Below are 21,439 nucleotides of genomic sequence, written 5' to 3' on the forward strand. Positions count from 1 at the left end.
ATGGCAGAACAGCAAATCTGGAGATCCTTTTTTGTCCTTTTGTCCTTTGTCCTTTTTGTTGCAGAGTGCCACCCAGCAACAAGACACTGTCAAAGACCCAAGCTACTGGATCTGTCCCTTCCCCACTACAAACTCCACATTTAGAGACAGGTTTTCTTCAGAGAAACACTCAACATGTGCCCCAACACACACGATCCCAGCTGAACACTGCCCACCCCACCACATGCTTTAAGCACTTCACTATGAGTAAAATCTCATTTGATTTGCTTACTCTTTAGTGCAGAAATTAATATCCCTCCCCTGAGGCATGGGGAGGAAAAACTGGTCCCAAGAAGAAACATGTTGGTGCATTGCAACACCTTTCAGCAGGTAGAGGATGTGGATTTTTACAAAACTTGCACTGTTGAATTAGGCAGGGAGGGAAAAAGCTCTTGCCAGATAGAGGATACAGATTTTCTCTGATGGAGCAATCACCATGGGCAGTGTTGCCAGCCAGATACTTGTAGAATGAAGGTCAAATCTTAAAGTATTACAGTGGCTTACTAAGGGAAGAAAAAACTCCTTCCTTCAGGCTATCTGTGCCAGCCATCAGGATGAGACTTTGCCCTGACAAAAAAACCCAAAAAAAAGTTTAATGGCCACCTCACAGTACACTGGGGTGTGACATATCCCTCTAGGTACAAATCTTCCTGCAGTCCCTGGGGGGATGCTGACTGACTCACCTGACTTGTGTCCCAAAGAACAGGCCTAGAGAGCCAAAAGCTGCAGCAAGAATAGCACACAGCAAAGTGCAGCAACAGCAGCAACAGGAAGAAATACAAGGTAATAGAATATAATATAGTACTGCCCAAACCATGGGCACAAAAAATGTGAGAAGAGGAATGATGTGCTACCCCTCCTACTCCAGTCCTTGCTTAGCTCATCCCAGATCCATGCTGGTCATGCCTCAGGCTCAAACAGTGGGTTACAACATTCATCTTGGGTGAAGAGTGCCCAGATATTCAAAATATGTGGGCATTTTAACATATTGCTTAAGATTTGGACCAGATTTGCCTCCTCTCAAACAGAAGAGTCTGTAAGAGGCCAGACACAGGACCTGGGCTCACTGTTAAGTCGTTTTCCTACCTGTGCCTATTGTTTGACATGATTCATTAACTACTACCTATGAATCTTTATTTTTTTTTTTCTTATCTGCAGACACTTATTCTTATTGTTTTGGCCTTTCATCCCCCATGGGTGAAACCACATCCCAGAACCTGCTTCTTGAATAATTCAGGATTACAAAACACATAACCCAGGTCGCACAAGAGCCATCAATCTCTCCCAGCAGAGATGGCTGCTGAGAGAAAAGCCTTCTTTTCAGGACAGCTCATATGTCAAGCTGAATGTGCTCTGCTCCCCTCCTAAACATATATTGTCTCAGTCACCCACAGAAACAGCAAAGTGGATGAAAGAGTGGGAAACTTCTGACCAATGATGTTCCCTTTTTGCAAACCCTGCTGACTCAACTCCTGTTATTTCCCATTATCTGATGCCTGAAGAACAGCCCCTTCTCCTGCACACCAGCTAAAGCATCCTTCACTGGCATGAACCAAACAGAGAGCTAAAACCTGGAAAGGATGCCCACTGCTGAGGGGCACAGCAGAGCACTCACACTGTGGATCTGTCCTTCATGCTGGCAAAATCCTTCAGCTTGGGAGGCACACTCAGGGCAGCACTTGTTGGGGGGTATTTGGAGCTCTTCTCCCTAAAAGAGACACAAGAATCCAAGAAGCACTTCACACAGAGACTGTAACACAGAGGTCAAGACACGGGGCCTTGCTGGACCCACTGCTCTTAAGTTTGGAGAGGAAAAGCATCAAGTGAAATGTATCATGCTGGGAAACCAGATGCCTTTGCTGAGAGGCTGCACATCAGTTTGCTGTATTGGGCATTTTACCATCAAAACACCAGTAGAATTCAGGCCCCTAACAATGCAAACAGAAAGTCTCCACCTGAGCTGGTTTTCAGATGAGAACAAAGAAGAGAAAGCATTTATTCAAGACAAAACCCAAAGATTACTCACTGAAGATGTAATTTTTTCAGTAGATAGTTTTCTCTGTGTACAGAATGGTTCTCAGTGCAACATTTCACCACACCACAAGTGCAGCTGGCAGGCAGAACAAATATGGATCCACTAACTGTACCTTGGCTTAATAATCACTACAATCTTTTTAATAACACTGCTTTAAAATTAACTGAGAATTACTGACCACTTCCAGGCCCAGCACAGTCAGGTGATGCTCTGCAAGCTGACCTCTTGCCACCTCCTGCTGGGCAGCAGGGAAAAAGATGCTGCTGCTGGAAGCAACTCCTCAGATGAAGGGCAAAGCCCATCAGTGAAGCCATCAGGCAACAGCAGGAAGGATCATGGATTCCTGTCACTGGAATTGTCCCTGTGGCTCTCCAAAGCAATGCTTCCCAGTTCCACTGCCTCAGCTGTGGGAGGATCTTCTTTTGCCCAGTGTCTGTCACTGAGGGCCCTTGGGACCCCCTGAGGTGCCACACTACTCAGTGTTTTCCTCCAACAGCTAGGAAGAAAAAGGAGTAAACTGTCTGACTGATGTGAGCACAGCAGATGGAGAGGGAGACAACCAGAAACCAAAACCAGAGACAAATACATCAGGTTTGGGAAGTGAAATGCAGAAAGATTCTATCTTCAGAGTATCACAAAGGTGTTTCTCAGGAGACAGAAGCTATCCTTCCCACTTTGAAAGGGTGCAGCCAACACAGGAGAGGTTCCTGCTCAGAAGAAGTCAGGATTTGTTTTGTTGCAATAAAAGATGAAGACACTGCAAAGCAAAAAAATTCTTACCTTTCACCTCTTTATTTGCATGATAAAAGCAACCAGAATGGGTTGAAAGCTCACAAGCTTTCTTTCTCTTTTCTAAAAGGAACAGTTTGATTTTTCAAACTGAAAACAAGTCTCTCACATCAAGGTTTCCTTCCCTGGCTTTTAGGAGGTGGGAAACAAAATTAAATACTTCCCTTAGCATAAACAAAACTCCCATTCACTTGTGATGCTGCTGAGGAGAAACCCTTCTTGGTTGTTGGTCTATTTTGGTTGACACACCAGACACAGTGTTTGCTGATTTTCCACCCACTCCAAGCACTGGGTAGGCACAGTAGGTTTTGCATAAAATGTTTGGCACACCACTGGGTACCTTTTCTGCAGAGACTGCCTGGTTTTGTTTATGCCTTGTCACTGGAAACAAGATGAGCAATATTAGCATAAACCTCCTAATAAGCAGATCAGAAATAAACCATGGAGTGGGATGGTGATTTCTGACCTTGCTCATCACTGGGTTTGTGTATGCTTGGAGCATGAGTGGTTTTTTTTTTCTTCTCAGATCCTTATAACCCTTTTTCAACATTTAAATGGGCCAGACTTTTATGGGACCCTTAAACTCTTCAAGATTACCCACGCCAAGGAATCACACAGCCTCACTTTGCATTATAAATCTATTTCCCTTTATGAGCTTTGACACTGCCTATTTATTTTTATTTATCCCATTTCACTTATCCAAGTTTAAAAAATGAACAACATCTTATCTAGCCCACTCATTACTGAGTGTGCCAGGGCAGCACTCTTTTTCTTTCTCACTCCTCTCTGGAACAGAAACTGAATATTTCAGTCTTGAAATATCCATATAAAGTGATAATAAGGGGGAAAACCAATAGGAATAAAAATTATTTCCTCGTTAATGCTGTCGTATTGGAAAGCATTTTAACCTGCTTCATAAAGTCATATAATGATATTGGCAGTGCCTCTTTAAAACACTCATTTTCCTTGTCATTCATGCATACTACCCCAGTAATCCAGATGCTAAGGCAAGACCAATTCCATGGCCAATTAGCTGTAACCATTAATGAAGGCTCAGCCAGAGAAAGGTAAACAGGAGATAATGAAAGCTCAAGAAGCACCACAAGGCAGGAGGAACCCAGAGACAGACAATCTCAGCTCTGTTGTTGTTCAGCAGAGTGGAAAGCATCCATCTGCATGTTTGAGGGGGACCCAGCTCCACCTTCCACTGAAGGGTGACTGGAAGCTGGGCTCGTGCTGGGAGGTCTGGTCCCAGCTCAGGGGCTTCCTTGGGGGACCAGAATGCCCTGGGAGCACAGGCAGCCTGCAAGTTGTTCCAACACTGAGCCTCTGGCTGTGGTGTGGTGGAGGAGACAAAGGTTTCCTGCTCTGGGTTTTGCTGGTGTGTTTCTTGCAGGGGCTGGTGGTGATGAGAAGTCAGAGGGCACAAAGACTGGGCCTGACCCTGGGCAGTCACACACACACTCCCTGGGAGACCAAATGAGATTTCACAGCTCCCTCTTGCTTCCCTCAAGTCCTGCTGGGAATCAAGAGTCTGGGATTCAAAGGGAGCTGCAGGGAAGCAGCTGAGCCCAGGAGGCTGTCACAGCAGTGCACAAGGAATAAGCAGCCAGCTCACCTCTGCCAGTCCCTCACCTCATCCTGTGTCCTCTTTTTGGGCTCCTCTTAACACAAGAGGAGCTTTGCTCCTGCAGGGACTGCAGGACCAGTTACCCCAACTGCTTCCCACCACACCTTCAGGTGTGACACAGGGTGGCAGACACAAAGCAGCATTTTGGGGCATTTAAAGCAGGGGAAGGCTGGGAACTCCACAGAGTGACCTGGCACTTCTCCCACCACACACAACAGCTCAGCTGGCACTTGGAGAGTTGCAGGCCCTTACCTTCTGAAAGTCACACCCAGGGTGTTTGCAGACCAGAGGCTCACAGGTGACAATCCCACCCTGGCAGTGGCAGTCTTGGCAAGAGTCTGGCTTCCACCTTGTGTTATTCTGCAAAGAAACAGAGGTTTTACAGAAGTTTTCTATGAAAATTTAATTTCTATTATTTTCTCCATTTCTATGAAATCTCCTGGACAGAGAGCTGCAGCCCCATGCAGCAGCCCAGGAGCTGATGGGACTGCAGGTGAGCACTGATGTGCCTGAGTCCAAGTGAGCTGTTGAATAGAATATTCAGAATTTACAGTCTGCAGGACCATGGAAATTAAAAGTTCTCATGTTAAAAGCCTGGTGTAAATTGTACCCACATCAGGCAGTGGCTGAAGGAAAGGTCTGAGCCCAAGATACATTAAGACACTAAGATTAAACTGATTTAGTAAAAAATGCTGCATGCACAGCCAGGTGTGCCCAGGCTTTAACTGATCACATTTATTTATTTCAAAATGTGCTGAAGGGGACAGTAACCAAGCAGACAGCCCGACAGATGTGGAAACAGCTGTCACCACCACTCCATCAGTGCACCCAACTGGAACACCCACAACTCATTTGCAAGGCTTTCCACCACCCCTGCTTGACCCTTTTCCATTCCCTCTGCCCTGAGGTCATGATCCCACGCTGCCACCCATGCTTCCATAGGGCACCTCAGGCCCTCATCCAGATGCCTGGACACTTGCCAGACTGCTTCCCTCCCACAAGGTTCTCTAAGGTCTTAGCAGCCACTTGGGACTCACTACTTTTGTTAGGATGCTTCTAAAAGGATCAGAGGGCTAAAATGCCACTCAAATGCTCAGAGGGCTGAGCACCTCCCTGGGAAGCCAGGCTGAAGGATTGGGGTTGTTCAGCCTGAAGAAGAGGAGGCTCCCAGGTGAGCTCAGAGCAACGTCCCAATATCTGAAGGGGCTACAAGAAAGCTGGGGGAGGGCTTTGGACATGGGGATGGGGTGAGAGGACAAGGGGAAATGGGTTAAAACTTGGAGGGAAGATTTAGGTCAGACATTAGGAAGAAATTCTTTAATTTGAGGGTGCTGAGCCCCTGGCCCAGGTTGCCCAAGGAAGCTGTGGCTGCCCCATCCCTGGCAGTGTCCAAGTCCAGGTTGGATGGGGCTTGGAGCAACCTGGGCTGGTGGGAGGTGTCCCTGCCCATGCAGGGGGTTGGGACTGGAGGAGCTTTAAGGTCCCTTTCAACCCAAATAATTTTGTGATTCTGTCATTCTTTTCACTCCTGCACACAGCCTCCAGACATCCTGGTATCACACAGCACCACAGCAAAGTCACTTTTCCCTCTCCAGCCACCTCCCTTCCTAGGAAAGTGTCTTGCCTGCAGTCAGCTCCTCTGCAGCATCCCTTCACCCGTGCCAGGTGTCCTTTCAGCTTCAGAAAGCAAGCAGCAACTACCTGCTGAGGTAACCTGAAGGATGCAGCTGCCACCTTCATCCTTTACCTGTTTTTAAAAGCCTCCATTTAAGCCCAGCAAAAACAAATGGGGAGAGGAAGCTGAGTTTCTCATCTGAACAACTCTTTCCCATTAGACAGCTGCTCTGTGTGCACCAGGCTAAATTTATGCCATACAGGAATTTTTCCTGTGTAGCACAGCCTGCTGCTACCCACACCTCAGTTTTAATTGATTTGAAAGAAGACCAAACTTTGCTACTCATTTCCATGATGTAGTGATTTACTCCAAAAAGTCAATTTATTCATAGCATACAGCACAACTGAGGCAAATTAAGACAGGAGATGATTAACAGCTTACTGCTAGGAATGCATCCAGGGCTAACTACTTAAGCATAATGATAAAATACTGAAATGAGCCTTAAAAGGCCTTAAAAGGTCCATTAGACAGCTTGATGAGAGGAAAAAAAAAAAAAAAAATCTTGAAAAATCTGGTCCCTTCTCAGGCACTTGGGGCAGAAGCTGTGGGGTGCTGGGCTCTTCAGAAAAGTTGATGTGATGTTCTACACACCAGAATGAACAGAAGAAGGACCTGGCAGAGGCTCCTTGACCCAACCTGCATCCAGGACTGACTGGCAACTGGAAAAGGCTCCTCCCAACCAGAGGTTTTTGCCAAAACAAAATGGCTTACTCCAGCAGGAAAATCATTCTTTCCCATGAGGGTGGTGAGACCCTGGCCCAGGCTGCCCAGGGAAGTTGTGGCATCCACACTTGGAAGCATTTGCAGGGTCAGTGGTTACCATTTCAGCAGGTATCAGAACAAACCCAACACACCTCTGAAGAAGTTTTAAGAATTCAAAATGTAGGCAGCAGTCAGGAGATTAAGAGCTGATTTTTTGGGATACAACAGTCTTCCCCCAAGGTCACGAGTCTCTGTGTTCAGATCTTTTGACATTTCAACACTGCCCATGGAGCAACAGACCTAAGCTCCAATTAAAAAATAAATTTACTGATTTCTCTACAGAAATGGGGGGGGTTATTCTCTACTGAACATCTGAATGCTACACTCACAGTAAATTGAGCAAAATTCAATGGCTCAATAGCTCTGGCTATGAGGCATTTGAAGTGCAAGGCCATGCAATTCCTTTGAGAAAAAGAGAGAAAAGCAGTGTACACACTTCATTCACATGGTGGAAATACATAAAAGAACAGGGAGGTTATTGCAACAATTATTTTGGGTGGCATTCCTTGATACTGACTATTTTAGGCTCCTATTTCAAACCGTGTTCCTTGCTTACATGGAAGTGTGTAGCTGACAGCTGCTAATACAGAAAGGCATAAAGAGATCTCCTGGTGTGTATTTCAAGCTCTGGAGAAGGCAGACTGCTTGTACTTTAATTATTCTTTCATTTCCAATGTGACTGTCACTAAGGAGACTGAACATGGGCCAAGAGCTTAACAATATTCTTCCCAGTTTTGCCCTTAGGTAACTGTGAGAGCCTGGTCTACCCAAGCAAGGGTGGCATGTTCAGAAGTGACATAAAAAGCAGCCCCAGCACTGTGGGACAGGCTCCTGAGCCACCCTGCAGGTAGGAGCTGGGATACCTCCTGCAAAATGAGGATCCCACCTCCCTGCCCTTCATTAGCATTCATCCACAGCTTCCAAAGATGCTCTAAAGCTCCCAGGTATTACTGCTTAAAACATAAAGCCAGACTTTTCAGCAGACACTTAATGAACTGATGTAAATCCTCCTTACATCTTCTCCAAGGCCCTGCACCTCAGTGGACAAATTATCTGCTACAATTTAAGTGCTGAATTGCTACCCTGTTAGGAGAGTGCTTTTATCAACAACAGTTTAAGAGGCTTGTTCTTTGCAAGTGCTAATATAATTAACAGAATAAATAATGAAATACAGTGCACAGAGCACTTTGAAGATGGAAAGCACTCCTTTAGCACCAAGCAGTGGCAGCATAACTTATTAATTTTTCGGATATCCCTACATCAAAAGAAGAAAGGATACCTAATTCAACTGAATTTTAAAATGCCATGCTGCAAGATGAGATGTCTACATTACTTGGCTGGTTTGTGGAACAGAGGCCAGAAAAAGCAGGATGTCCTCACAAACCTCTAGAGCTTGCTGGCAGCCAGACTGGAGTTTAAATAAAGCAAAACCCAAGACACAGGAGCACAATGCAAGCATCTATTGGGTCTGGAGAATACTGGTGAGGATTTAGGAGAATGCAGGAAAGCAGAAGAGGTGCACATTAAGAAAAGGCAAGGAAGCAACCAGCACTAAAGGCAAGGGAGGGCTGGAGGACAGAATAAGCTGAAGAGACAAAGAGCAGACAGTGTGGAAGTGGGAGCCCAGAGCAGCTGTGAGCTCTCATGGTTTGCTGCTGTCACTGTCACACTAAACCAGAGCACAGAAAGACCTGGATCTCTTTGAGCATGGCTTTTTCAGCTGGCTATTCCAAGTTCATGAGGCTGCACCTGTTCCTCCTCTACCTCAGGAAAAAAAAAAAGAGAAGAACAACAAACCACCCAACAGATCAAAACCAATCAGAGTCTGCCATTAATACATAAAAAAGTCTCAGTCATTTGATCAGATGCTGCTTAACATGGGATATCATCACACTAAATAACAATCCCTGCTCTATTCTGGTGCACTGACTGTGGAAATAAGCAGCATGCAGCAGCTGGTTTGTGTCCTCCTCCCCCCAAGCCCCTTTCTTACAGCTTCAGGAAAACATTCAGTCAATCCATGAAATGTCTCTGGATGCTGGATTGTCCTCTGTGGCACTTGTACAGCTGCTCATCTGGTTGTGGTACTCCTAAAGCTGGTGATCTGGTTGGTGGCACTGCTCTCATTACTAAGCAGGGTGAAACCAGCAGCCCACAGCTAAAGCCTTCAATGTTTGAAGCCAGGAACCAAGCCTGAAATTTTTACCCTCGTCTCAAAACCCAAGTGGCTGTCACTGCTTATCATCTGCCCTGCTAATTACCTTTCCTGCTGCCCTGAGAAAACAGTAAAACTCAGGCACTTCATTTTCAGAGGAGATGCTCTGTCCCCAGACACGTGTGAGGGTGGCACCCGTGCTCCAGGGAGGCCACCCCAGGGGGACAGAGGAGGCTGTTCCCCTGGGAGAGCTGCACCAACACAGCACCCAGCCCTAGCACTCCCTGACAGGCTTGGATTTACTCCACGAGTCATCCCCTGCTGGAGACAACGGAGGAGAAGCAGGTATCAGGTGTCTCAGAGGAGGAAGAACCAGGCTGCTTTGTTGAAATCATAGGCAGAGCCCCAGAGCAATTACACTTTTGGTAACAATTACCAGCATCACCCAAAGCAGCTGCCAAGTGAGGAGCCCTGGCAGCTCAATAACGCCGCTTTCATTCCTCATTTCCACTCCAATTAGTTGACAATCCCGGGCAGTTGGCAGGATAAACCCAAATGTAAGGGAAGCTGAGAGAGCACTCCCTGGTCTGTGGGGATAGCCATTAATGGAGTGATGAAGAGATGAAAGTAATTCAGAGACACATAAAGGACTCCCAGAGTCCATTTGGGTTTAGACTTGATGTTTTATCTCCTGCAGTAGGGAGCTCTTGCTGCTGCTGCCAGGGATGTTTGCAGATCTGGTATGTGCTCACATATAATAACAGAAACCTCTAAAAATGGGCTTTGAATGGGCTTATTCCAGCATGCCCACAAACAGAACAACAGAGGAATGGCTTGGTATCTAAAACCAAATGGAAATTCAGCTCTGGGAACAGTCCTGGCCCTACACACCTAGGGGGGAAGTTAAGGCAGAGCGTTCAGCATGAGTGACAACACGAGGACACCAGCACACTGCTGCAGGAACTGGGAGCTGGTTTTCCTCTTCTTCCAACTAGGACATTAAAAAGTTACACAAATAACCCCTTCTTATATAAGCAACCCTTTGCACCCCGGAGGATATGAAGCTGGTTCTGCTTTTAAGCTCCTACCCACAGTCAACACAAGCAGGACCTTGGTTTCCTTTTCCTTTGAACTCCAATCCTAAATTATTTCCTCTTTTTCAGGACTTAAACAACAAAGCATCTCTGATCTAATCAAACTCAAGAGACCTCCCAGAAAACAGTGGTACCTGGCAAGACACAGCTGCTCACACTCTGATCCCCTGAAGCCTCAGGGAAGAAAATCCACACCCAAAACCATACAGCATTGCTGCAGGAAAGCACCTATCCATGGGGAACACAACCTGCTCTTCAGACAGCATTTCAGGGGGTTAAGAAATGTAAGGTGTGAATGTTTGTGGCAAGTCATTTTTGCACAGCTCCATTTTTCCTCAACTTGTTCTAAAAATATTTTACCAAGCACCAAGGCTGTGGCAGGAGCAGGAAAACCTCGTGCAAAACTGCTTGCAGCTTCTTTGTAGGCTTTCTTCACACAAAGAAAAGCAAGTGCCACCAGGACAAGCCCCTCTCACACATGTCATTGCTGCAAGTAGCTTGGAAAGGGCACACAGGGGAGATGATCATGAAATGAGAAAGGGTTGTGGGTTTTTTTTTCTTCCAGTTTTCTTATGCTGTGAATTTTTGGGGGGTGAAATTGTGCATTAAGTTTGATGACCCACACGCTCAGCATCCAGGAAAAAAACCATTTGGGGTCCTCCTCCTTTACTCAAAAGTGCTCCTAATCTACCAGCTGGCAAATTTCAAACCTTCTCTCCAAAAATGACTGCTGGATGGAAATTGAACCCACAGTGCTTGATTCATCGGCTGCTGAAAACAAGGGAGGGAAGGGATTAATTAAGCCTAAATTTGATTATGGTTTTAATTACTGCATTTATTACCATGTAATGGCTATCTCTGGAGCAGCTGGAATCACAGCTCCACTGCACCATGCTCCAGTCTACATGCAAAGCATGAAACTGCACCTAAGGCAAAGCTTTACCTGCCCAGAAGCAGCAGGGAGGTTTGGTTTGAGCCCCTCAAAATGATGCTGTTTGTCTGGGGAACTGAACCTGTGGAAGCTGCCAGGGCCATCAAACACTGAAGGGATGCAAAGAACTGCAGGCAACCACTGTCACTGAGTCTGCACAGAACCACAGCCTGAAAAAAAAACAAGTCTCACAGATTTAAAATTGGCCATTAAAGTGATTTAATCCACTGGATGTATTACAAGAGATTCCCTGCAGAGCACAGCCTGACTGTAGCCTCCAGGAAACACTGCTGGCCTTTTGAGCTGTTTGTTTGGGGTTTTTTAATGTTTTCAAGGGGAGGAGGGAATCTCCTCTGTAATCCCAACACAGATATATCAAATGATGAAGCAATATTGCCAGCAGGATGTGTGGTTTCAAATTCATCCTGTCGTGTTGCTGCTAAAATGTGGGCTACCTTGGGGCAAATAAATGCTTCAGTGCCAGCTGTATTTAGCTGGGGTAGAAAGAGCAAGACAAGCTTAGCCTTCCATCCCATTTCTAATGAAAAAAAAACACAAAACAAAAAACACAACCATCAGGCCATGAAAATCATTGCAGCTCAGCCAGCTGATTCAGCAGAGAAAGAAAATATCCTGCAGTAAAAATCACTTGCAACAGGCCCCTGGAAGTACTGTAGTGAGTGAAACACAACTGGATTGCTTCTTCTCAAAGGCAACAACACACTCCAGAGCAATTTTGCAAGGCACTTTAGGAAATATATAGGTAACTCCAATTCCAAGCTGGATACTTTGGAGGTGTCCTTTCAAAGGACAAAGCAAGGAACCAGGCACCCTGACTCCTACTTTCGTGCCAGTGGATCTCACACAGCTCCCAGAAAATACAACCCTTTATTGTCCTTATCTTCAATCTCAGCTCCCTGTGCAGGAGATTAATAAACTGGTTCTCTCTTTCCTTCCAAGAGGGAAGGGGACCCCTGCAGAAGTCCTGCAGAGTCATGAATCACTGTGAACAAAGACTTTGTTACTGAACAAAACTGACTGGGAAAGGCCTGTAAGAAAAGAGGGTTGTGCAGGCTGCCTTCATGTCCTCTACCCACTATTGTTTTGAGCACCTCTGGTTCACTGGTAGCTGTTAAGCTTCAACAAGGTGGTAATTTTATGACTACACAAATTTAAATTAATGGCAGTAAAAGGTATGTAACAGCTCAGTATTTTACTCAAATACACAGGCTCTGTGTTGTCTTCTGTTACAAACAATTCAACTGACTTTGGAGCTCAGAAACTACAGGCTCAAAAAGCTTAAAATACCTTGACCAGGGCAAAGATGATGGATGTATTTCCCCCTCAGCTCTGCACTTGTGAGACCCCACCTCAAATATTGCATCCAGTTCTGGTGTCCCCACCATAGGAAGGACACAGATCTGTTGGGATGAGGCCAGAAAGATGATCCAGGGGCTGGAACACCTCTGCTATGAGGAGAGGATGAAGGAGCTGAGATTGTTGTGCCTGGAGAAGTAAAAACTCTGGGAGGACCTCAGAGTTGCCTTCCAATACCTGAAGAGAAGCTACAGGAAAAGTGGAGAGAGACTTTTCATAAGAGTGGCCAGTGACAGGACAAGGGGAAATGGGGTTAAACTGAAGGAGAAAAGGTTTAGACCTTTTAGGAAATTCTTGAGTATGAGGGTGCTGAGACTCTGGAACAGATTGCCCAGAGAAGCTGTGGCTGCCCCATCCCTGGAGGTGTTCAAGCCCAGGCTGGATGAGGCTTGGAGCAACCTGGGCTGGATGAGAGGTGTCCCTGGGCATGCAGGGGGGTTGGAGCAGAGGAGCTCTAAGGACCCTTCCAACCTCAGCCATTCTCTGATTTGTGTGCTTCTCAAGGAAAGAGCTCTCTATGTTTCTGATAGGTAAGATAATAAACAACACTGGCTTTGAAATGCTTCATACCATCCACCTTTGGCCTTATTTCCTCTCTATTTTATACCAAACTTTCTGTCAATGTTTAGCATACCCTCTCCCCACATTTTAATCAGGAAGCACAAAGAGGTTTTGGAAGGGACTTGAGTACCTTGAAGAACTCTGGTGAACCAAACAGGGTGACAGCTGGATTCACACTAGCAAGAGAGCATGTAAAGACACACATCAAGCTATTAAAGACAACTGCCCAGCCCCTAAAGGTGGGTGGAAAAAAGTTTTGTTTGCAGGAGTGATTGGCACAGCTGCCTGATCACAATCAGCACATCTGGCAAAACCAGAGGAATTTCAACCCAACAGCTGGTTTGGTGACAGCATTTGCACTGAAGTGCAGCATCAGTGGAAGGCTGCTGCAGCAGCAAGAATGCTTCCAACTCCTCCTTCTGAGGCAGAGAAGAGAAAAGCAAAACAAAAATAAACCCAGGCCCCATTGGTCTGGGCAGCAGAAGCAGCACTGTGGTAATTAGCAGGGCTGGCTGTCAGCCAGAAATAAATCACATCACCCATTGATAAGTGGCAGCATTCGACAGGAAATAAATTGCAGATGTCTTTGGGCTCATGGCTGCAACAGTTCCCTTTGCTTTCACTACTCAGAAGTGCTGCATATGAAAAAAATAAATAGAATTAAAACCCTATAGTGCCATCTGAAGTATATTTGTTTTTTCACTGCATAAGTATGTGTAATGCCATTATTCTATGAACTGCTCTCCTGACATAATGTCAGAGAGGTCAGGAGTTGCTCTGAAAATAAACACAAATCCATATTTTACACACCTCCAATTTGCTCCCTTTACTGCAGTTTTTCTCTATGGAAATAGTAATTTGACAAAACTTGACTGTCCAACACAGAAGCAAGCTAAGGGCCAGAGATTACCATAACCTCTACAGCTCATGCAGATGAATTGTCCTTTCTTGACCCCTTCTCAGAATCACTCAGAGACATCTCACTCAGAATAAAACTGTGGTAAAAGCTTGGGACCAATTTATATGGAATGGTAACTGGAGCAATAAGGGTGAGAAAGAGCATATGCATAAACACTTATTTAGACTCTTGAAAACAGACCAGGTGGTTCCTAAATCTCTCTGATGATCATGGTTTAAAAAAAGAGCCAGTTTTACATCAAAACCCTTTATTCCTTCTTCACTGTAGTGCTGCCTTCATCTACAGAAGCTGCTCTGTGAAATATTTAGCAGAGGCAAAACATGCATTTCTTTAGCCTGAAGGGCTGAAAAAGAAAATGCACCTTCCCTCCATCCCCAGGCATGCAACAATGGGCTGCATATTACTGAAACAACACCTGAGAGTTTCCTTCTCATAACCATTTTCATTCTGTTTCCTTAAATAAGCTTCAATGAATTCTTGCTCAGGTGTTTTTCAAAGCACATCTCCTGGGTCTATAAAGCCTCAGGCATCAATGTCCACACACACACCTTCAGAGACAAGAGACCCCCAGAGAGCTCTCATCACATCCCTCACAGCACTGCCATGGATATTTGGCAGTGTGGAGATTTCTGGCTGACATGGTGTAAGCTCCTTCTTGTCATCCTACTTCATGCTTGGCTAGAAATAATTGCTGCCTCATTACAAATTTAATAATGACACAGGGTTACCCTATAATTCTTCCGTTTCTCCTTTTTTTTTTTTTTTTTTTAAATTTTCTTCTTAAAGAAGATAGGCAACAGATTAACTGGTACAAAGCTCAGGTATTTTTAATTAATTTTTCCCCTTGAAGAAAGAAATCCCATTTTTCCAGATTTGCTCAGGTTTTACAAGGCTTAGGCAACACTTCCACAATGCTTTCAACTCCAGGTTCCTGCAGGATCCTGATAAGCTTTGTAGTTTTCCTTCATCACCATCTAACTTTGAGATTGTGGGGGAAGAATCCCAGGCTTGTGAGCTGCTGAAAGGCTCACCACTTCCCTGAAAAATGCAGAGAGGCAGGAAAAGGGACACAAGAAAACCTCTTCAGGGGACTGTCCTCTCTACAGAATGGCTGAGGACTGAAAAGCCAGGAATGGAAAGTTTCCATCCCTGCTCTCCCAGGGAGAAGCACACTCCAAAGTGTGAGGAACATCTGTATGGAGAGTGGAGGAGCATTAAATGTGGCCTGCACCCCAACCAGAGGCTGGGAGAGGGACACAGGAGGGCAGGCATCACACTCACCCTCTCCCTGTGCAGGGAAAGCCAGGATCCTGCAGGTAAATGCACAAGCTGGCAAAGATGATGATCTGCTGAGGAAAGGCTGTGGTGGGGGGGGAGCTTCTCAGCCAACTAAGATAAAGTCCCCTTCTCTGGAGATATTCCAAACCCCCCTGGATGCCATCCTGTGTGATTTGCTCCAGGTGATCCTGCTTTAGGGGGAGGGTCTGACTGCATGATCTCTAGAGGTCCCTTTCCAACTTCTGTGACCATTCCAAGTGCACGACTGGATAACAGCATTTCAGGAGTCAGGACCAAACCAGGCTTCTTGCTTGCTACCCAGATGACTGCCCCAGCAGTTCCTTCCCATTGCCCTTACTCAAACACTCAGCATAAAAAATCTGGAAACACCACCTCGACACACATTTTAAAAAATAAATCTATCTGCATTTTTTTTTCATCTCCCCCTTTCAAGTTTCATCCCTCCTCTTCCCAATCCAAGTTTCTGCTCACTCTGATGAGTGCAGAGCAGGCAAGCATCTGCTCCTCAGCACACCACCCAGCAACTCTCAGGAGGCAAAATACTCCTGTCCTCACCCAGCAGGTGCAGTGCCTTGCCTGGCTGATGTGTGCAGAGTGCTCTGGAAAGCAGTATTTTTTTATGAAAGTTTACTCATTGAGTCAGGGAATGGTGTGGGTTGGAAGGGACCTTAAAGCTCATCCAGTGCCAACCCCCTGCATGGTCAGGGACACCTCCCACCAGCCCAGGTTGCTCCAAGCCCCATCCAACCTGGACTTGGACACTGCCAGGGATGGGGCAGCCACAGCTTCCTTGGGCAACCTGGGCCAGGGGCTCAGCACCCTCAACATCATCAGCTTCAAATGAAGGAAAGGGAACCAAACCAAACAGCCAGCTCAGAGACAGTGACCAGCACCAGATGGTCCAAAGGTAAGAACAAACATCCTTGCAGCAAGTAGACACCTGCCCCTCAAAAAGGTTCATTTGGGTGTCTAGAAGCCCAAGAGGGCATTAAACCCAGAGGTGCAGGATTTCATAGCCCTTAAGAAGCTTGATCAGCACTAGCTGATGAGCCACATAAAATATCCAACTCCTTTCTGGAATCCCAGCAGCTGGACAGCTTCAAAGGCTTCCCACAGCAAGGACTTCCATCCAGCAGTGAGTGACATGTGTGGGGTTGATGTGGCACTGTTGCCTTGAAATCTGAGCACACAATGTTTTCTGGAGGCTCAAAACTCTAATAACACCATGGGTTTAATTGTCATCCTGCCCAGTCTGAACTACAGCACTGAGGAGAGGTTCCCCAGCCACAGGGCTAGAAATCTTGAGGGGTTGTTTCACTCTCTGGTTTCCCCACCTTCATCTCCTCCAGCTCAAACTGCACCATGAATGCAATGGATGCAGTGTGCAGCCTGGAGACTTCCTGGAGTTACAGGGATCCCACTGAAGGTGTGAATGGGAGTGCATGGATGAACTCTGTTGCAAGGAAGGGGATCTCCAAAGGAAAAGCAGGTTAAGCCTTTGCTGCTCAAGACCTTTTTCTCTACCAACACTGCAGTGAAGCACAAAGGAACATTCCCAGAACAACAAGACCTGACAAATACATTCAGCAATTTGAATTTTCCAACCTCCTGCATTTGTCATCTGGTTTGACCTCCAGTGGCCACGTTCTTCCCTACAACTTGAGTCAGTTTTATCTCAAAAAGAAAAAAAAAAAAAAAAAGGAAGCAACACGGGCCATGGGAATGAAGTTCACAGCCAAGCTCATTCCTTTCTGCCTGCAGGGAAACAAGCACAGAATCACAAAATGTCTTTGGTTGGAAGAGACCTTGAAGATCCTCAGTCCAACCTTTGACCAGCACTGTAAGCTCATCACTAAGCCATGTCCCTAAGGACCAGCTCCACATGCTGTTTAAACACCTCCAGGGATGGTGACTCCAGCATCTGGGCAGACAGTTGAAAAAAATTATATCCAAATATTCCTAAATCCTAAAACCTCCCCCAGTGTAGCTTCCATCCATTTCCTCTGGTCCTGTCACAGGCCACCAAGGAGAAGATGCTGTCTCCCTCTTCACTGCACCCTCCTTTGAGGTCACCTTCCCCAGATGGACATTTTTCATCTGAACCCCAGAAGTTTTGCCCCTCCTGAGATGCCCTGGGTAAATGAAGCAACAGGAGAAAGCACATCCCAAATCCCAGCCTTGAACTTGTGCCTAATGCCTCCCACTCAGCACCACGAGAAATGTTGCTGAAGGCTCTGGAAAGAAACTGCTGTAATGTAGAGGCACAGTCAGGCAGCCTGTTTTTCACTGGCTTGGGAACACAAAAGTATTTCAGTGCTCTCGTCTTATCCTGCAGTAAATAATGTGCTTTAAATCCACCTGATAGCTGTTTAAGTCCTGCTATTAATCTTACTTCCAAGCTCTGGGACCTAAAGTACAGGTTTATGGGTTTATTCTGCAAGCTGAGAAAGCCTCCAAGAAGCTATTGTAAAGGCAGCCCCCACCTCCCTGGGCAGCAGCCTAAACAAGAACATTTTCATGCAGGGCACTGGCCATGCCATTATTCCTTTGCCAAAGAGTTCAAACAGTTTCTTCTGCCTGACCAAAATAAAAAACCCCTAAGGATCACCATATAATATCCTAGGGTTGGATTTCCATTGTCCTGTGCCTGCACACAATACAATTTTAGACTCAGCAGCTGTGCTCTGCCACACACACCTGGCCCACCAGTTTTATTTCATGCTTGTTCCATATTTGTAAGGAATCCATCACTGCCCTTGCACAAGCCCTGAACTGTTAAACAGAGGCAGTGCAGTGAGAGAGCAAAAGGGAAGCTCTTGCATTATCACTTTCCAGTAAAAATGTGTTCAAAAAAGCAGCTAAACCCAGTGGGAATTGCACCTGTGGAACTTCAACACAGCCCCTGAGCATCCTCCCCCTTGCAAACATGCACGAGGCAGCTTGAGAAGGGACCCTGAAAACCACAGAGGGTCACCAAAAGCAAACCTGCTGCTCCTCTCCACACAGCAGACTCAAAATCCCTCAGCTTCTCCCCACCTTCAAAGAGGCTCCAAAGCCTGGTGTGGAGCTGAGGGAGGATGCTTGCATGCAACACCCCTTCTTACAGCTGATGAAAGATGCTTGATGAAAGCCTCCAGAAAGCCAGGGTGTTCTCTGCAAAAGCAGATTGCTCCAGGGAAATCCCAAATTCCCCATCCCACACCAACGCCAGTGAGCTGAGACACCCAGGCAGCAAGACACACTCTGTGTGTGTGGAAACAGGGAGCTACTGAGGAATCAAAAATTCCTTCTTATCCCTTTATCAATCCACAGAGCTTTCCCACCCCCCTGGAGAGGAACAGAGAGAGAACAGAAATTCTGGGGCCCAGCTCAGAGCACACTGGGCTTGAAAGCAAGCCAGCACACAGCCTATTTTTTTCCTGCTCTTGCCTGTGTGATTAACCTGCACACCACTCCCCTGTCTGCAGACACACTGTACCAAGATTAAAGTGCCCATGAGCTACGTGCACAAGTCCTGTCGAGTCCTCCCCACCCCGTCCCACCCCAGAGTTTGTGCCCTGAAAACAGGAGTTTTGCAAGAGAGCCTCCTCTCTAGGAAGAGGATTAGCTACCCCAGTGATTTCTGTCACCCATCCAGGACTACACTGGGGCTGTGAGCTAATGAAAAGGTGTCATCCAGGATGGCACTGTCACCCCAGCAAGCCCTGCTCTGTGCACTCAAGGAACAGGACTCACCTTCAGCTGCCTGGTTTGGAAAAAGGCAAAGCATCATCAGAAAATGGCTAATGTTTAAAATTATTTCAGGTGTTTTAAATATGGGGGAGAAAAGTCTTTGCCACATCTTCCTGCAACATCCTTCCTTCCTTTGATTTCTCCTTTCTTCTCCCTGCTATTTTTCCATTTCTTATTGCCATCATGAATTAAATGCTTAATTTTGAGGCCATTTTAATTCTTCTCTCCCTCTTGCCTCTTTATTCCCTTTATTTTGCTGGTCAGCTCTGCTACTTCCAGTAACTCTTCAAAACTTGACTGGCAGTGGAAAGTCACATTGTGACAAAAGGGAAACCCGAATTTTGTCATCTTGGTGCCAACCTCATTATTCAGATGTTTTCAACATGTTCAGATTACAAAGCCTCTGAACCTTTTGATTTTTTAACTCTTTAAACTTCCCCAGCACGTAAAAAACTCTGAAGGGAGATGACATTTTCCCACTGATTAGAAATACCTCTAAGGAAAAAACACAGTGAAATATTCCAGCAGCCCATCTTGTCTCATGAAAACATTTCATTTCCCAAACGTAACTGCTCAAAGGAAAAGCCTTTCAGACAGTGTTGCATGCCTCTTGGTTAACACCTAACAATAACACAGTGATAAAACCCTCATTGTACTCATCCCAGAATTTTGGTGCACCCAATTATTCAGTCAGATAGCACAAGAAAAAAATAAATGCAAACAGCTTGAAGGTAACTGCTAGCATCACAGTACTAACCACCACTAAGCACTTTACCAGCCAAACCTGGCAGCCAGGGACTCCTTAATGTCCCAGAACATCAGGCAGACCCAAGCCTCTCAATTTTGCCAGCCCCAAATGGCCTGAATGTAGTCATTGCTCTCATCAGAAGAAGATCTAAAGCTCAAACACACCTAAGGTAAAAATAATATTACCTTTTCTCTCCAAAATGTCTCCATTGATGCTGTGCCCTCATTTTCAGCTGGTCCCACATCCAATCTCTCAAGGGCTGAGCTTTTGATTTGAGCAATGCCAATGCAAGGTAAAGCACCTTTAATATTTCAGATAGATGGGTCTGGCAAGTCCTTTCCTTCCAGATGTCATTTAAATTTTATGGAGAGGAATAAGAAAAGTGATTTATGCAAGATGGGAGTCCTAGGGGGAGCAGCCTGTCACACACAATAGGTGTACTTCAGCCATTGTTCCAGCATAATGGCAAATTACACAAATTGAAAGGAAAGATGCAGCAGGGAATGATACCTCTCAGGAAACTGGCAGAGAAACAGAGCTTTCCCCTTTTGTTTCAGCAAGCTGGTAATGAATGATGGTCATTCCTTTTTGGTGGGCTTCATAAAACCAGCTGGTTTTGTCAGCTTTACTCCTGCTTGCTCAGGTGTCTAAATCCCATCTGGAAATAAGTGTCCCTTGAAATCATGATTTCAGCACAACAGACAGAATCAAATGAAACCTGAAGAAGATGAATTGATCTTTGATTCCCACCAGCACTTCCATCAGGACAGACAGGAGCAGCCAAAACTAAGCTATCTATGTAAGCTTTGGCTGCAATATGCTCCTTGTTAGCATTTTTTGTTTTAAAACAAAAGGTTTAGGCATCAATGATTTATTAGCCTACTGTTAGACAACTTCCTTGATCTCTCAAAAATCTCCAAACTCTGTCTCCAGGAGCCCTGTGTGTTTGTTGGCAAGTGAGGGAGAACACCAGTGTTCAGCAGACCTCAGCACAAACAGGGTGCCACTCTGAGACACATCAAAGAGCTAAGAAATAAGAGGCAATTTATAAGAGTGAGCAAAACCACCTTCCTCAATAAGGGGATCAGAAAAAAAGCAAGACTGCAAGGAGGAACAAGAGAAGGTGCTCCACAATAAATTCTTTTAAAAGGACCAGGTAATGGCAGACAGCTGCCTTTCTGAAGGCCATTTTAGCATCTGTCAGTGAGTAATTCAGAAATAAAGCCATCATTCCTCACTTCTTAAATACTGGAGTCCAACAAAGTCAGCAGAAATACATTCGTTCCTCCACTGCTAGATTTTCTTCTCCCAGGAAAAATACTCCTGCTGGTGTTTGTCTGGTCAAGGTCTCCTCCCTCTACCTCCAGATAATGAATCACAAATAAAAGCTGCACTTAACAAAACCCACGTCTGACCCTTCATCAAAGCTGTGCCTTGCCCTGCTTTGATTCTCCCACAGATAAACAAAACAAGTCTCTGGTCTACAATCATCTCATTTCATCCTATCCTCCAGGCAAACTGAACTGCAGTCCTGCTAAGGATGGGGGCACTAGAAATGCCCTTGTACAAACATTAGGCTTGTCTCAATTACTTGATCTTTGTGTGCTCAGCATTTTACAGACCCATGAACAAGTACAGGCTTCCTCTCTTCTTTTATTCTCTTGTTCTCTTTTCATATCTGGTTAAATTCAGG

General features: G+C 45.6%; 1 protein-coding gene across 1 annotated transcript in view; it reads right to left on the bottom strand.

The window, feature by feature from the left end:
- The window catches only part of FRAS1 (Fraser extracellular matrix complex subunit 1), a 160,385-nt gene that overhangs the window by 108,902 nt on the left and 30,044 nt on the right, over window positions 1–21,439 (bottom strand). Inside the window, exons 3-4 of the mRNA XM_071744117.1 lie at window positions 4,746–4,853; window positions 1,655–1,747 (exon numbers count right to left, since the gene is read on the bottom strand). Of these exons, the coding sequence (XP_071600218.1) occupies window positions 1,655–1,747; window positions 4,746–4,853 (201 nt within the window). The remainder of the gene's footprint in view (window positions 1–1,654; window positions 1,748–4,745; window positions 4,854–21,439) is intronic.

Source organism: Heliangelus exortis, chromosome 4 (assembly GCF_036169615.1).
Source record: "Heliangelus exortis chromosome 4, bHelExo1.hap1, whole genome shotgun sequence".
NCBI classification, from domain to species: Eukaryota; Metazoa; Chordata; class Aves; order Apodiformes; family Trochilidae; genus Heliangelus; species Heliangelus exortis.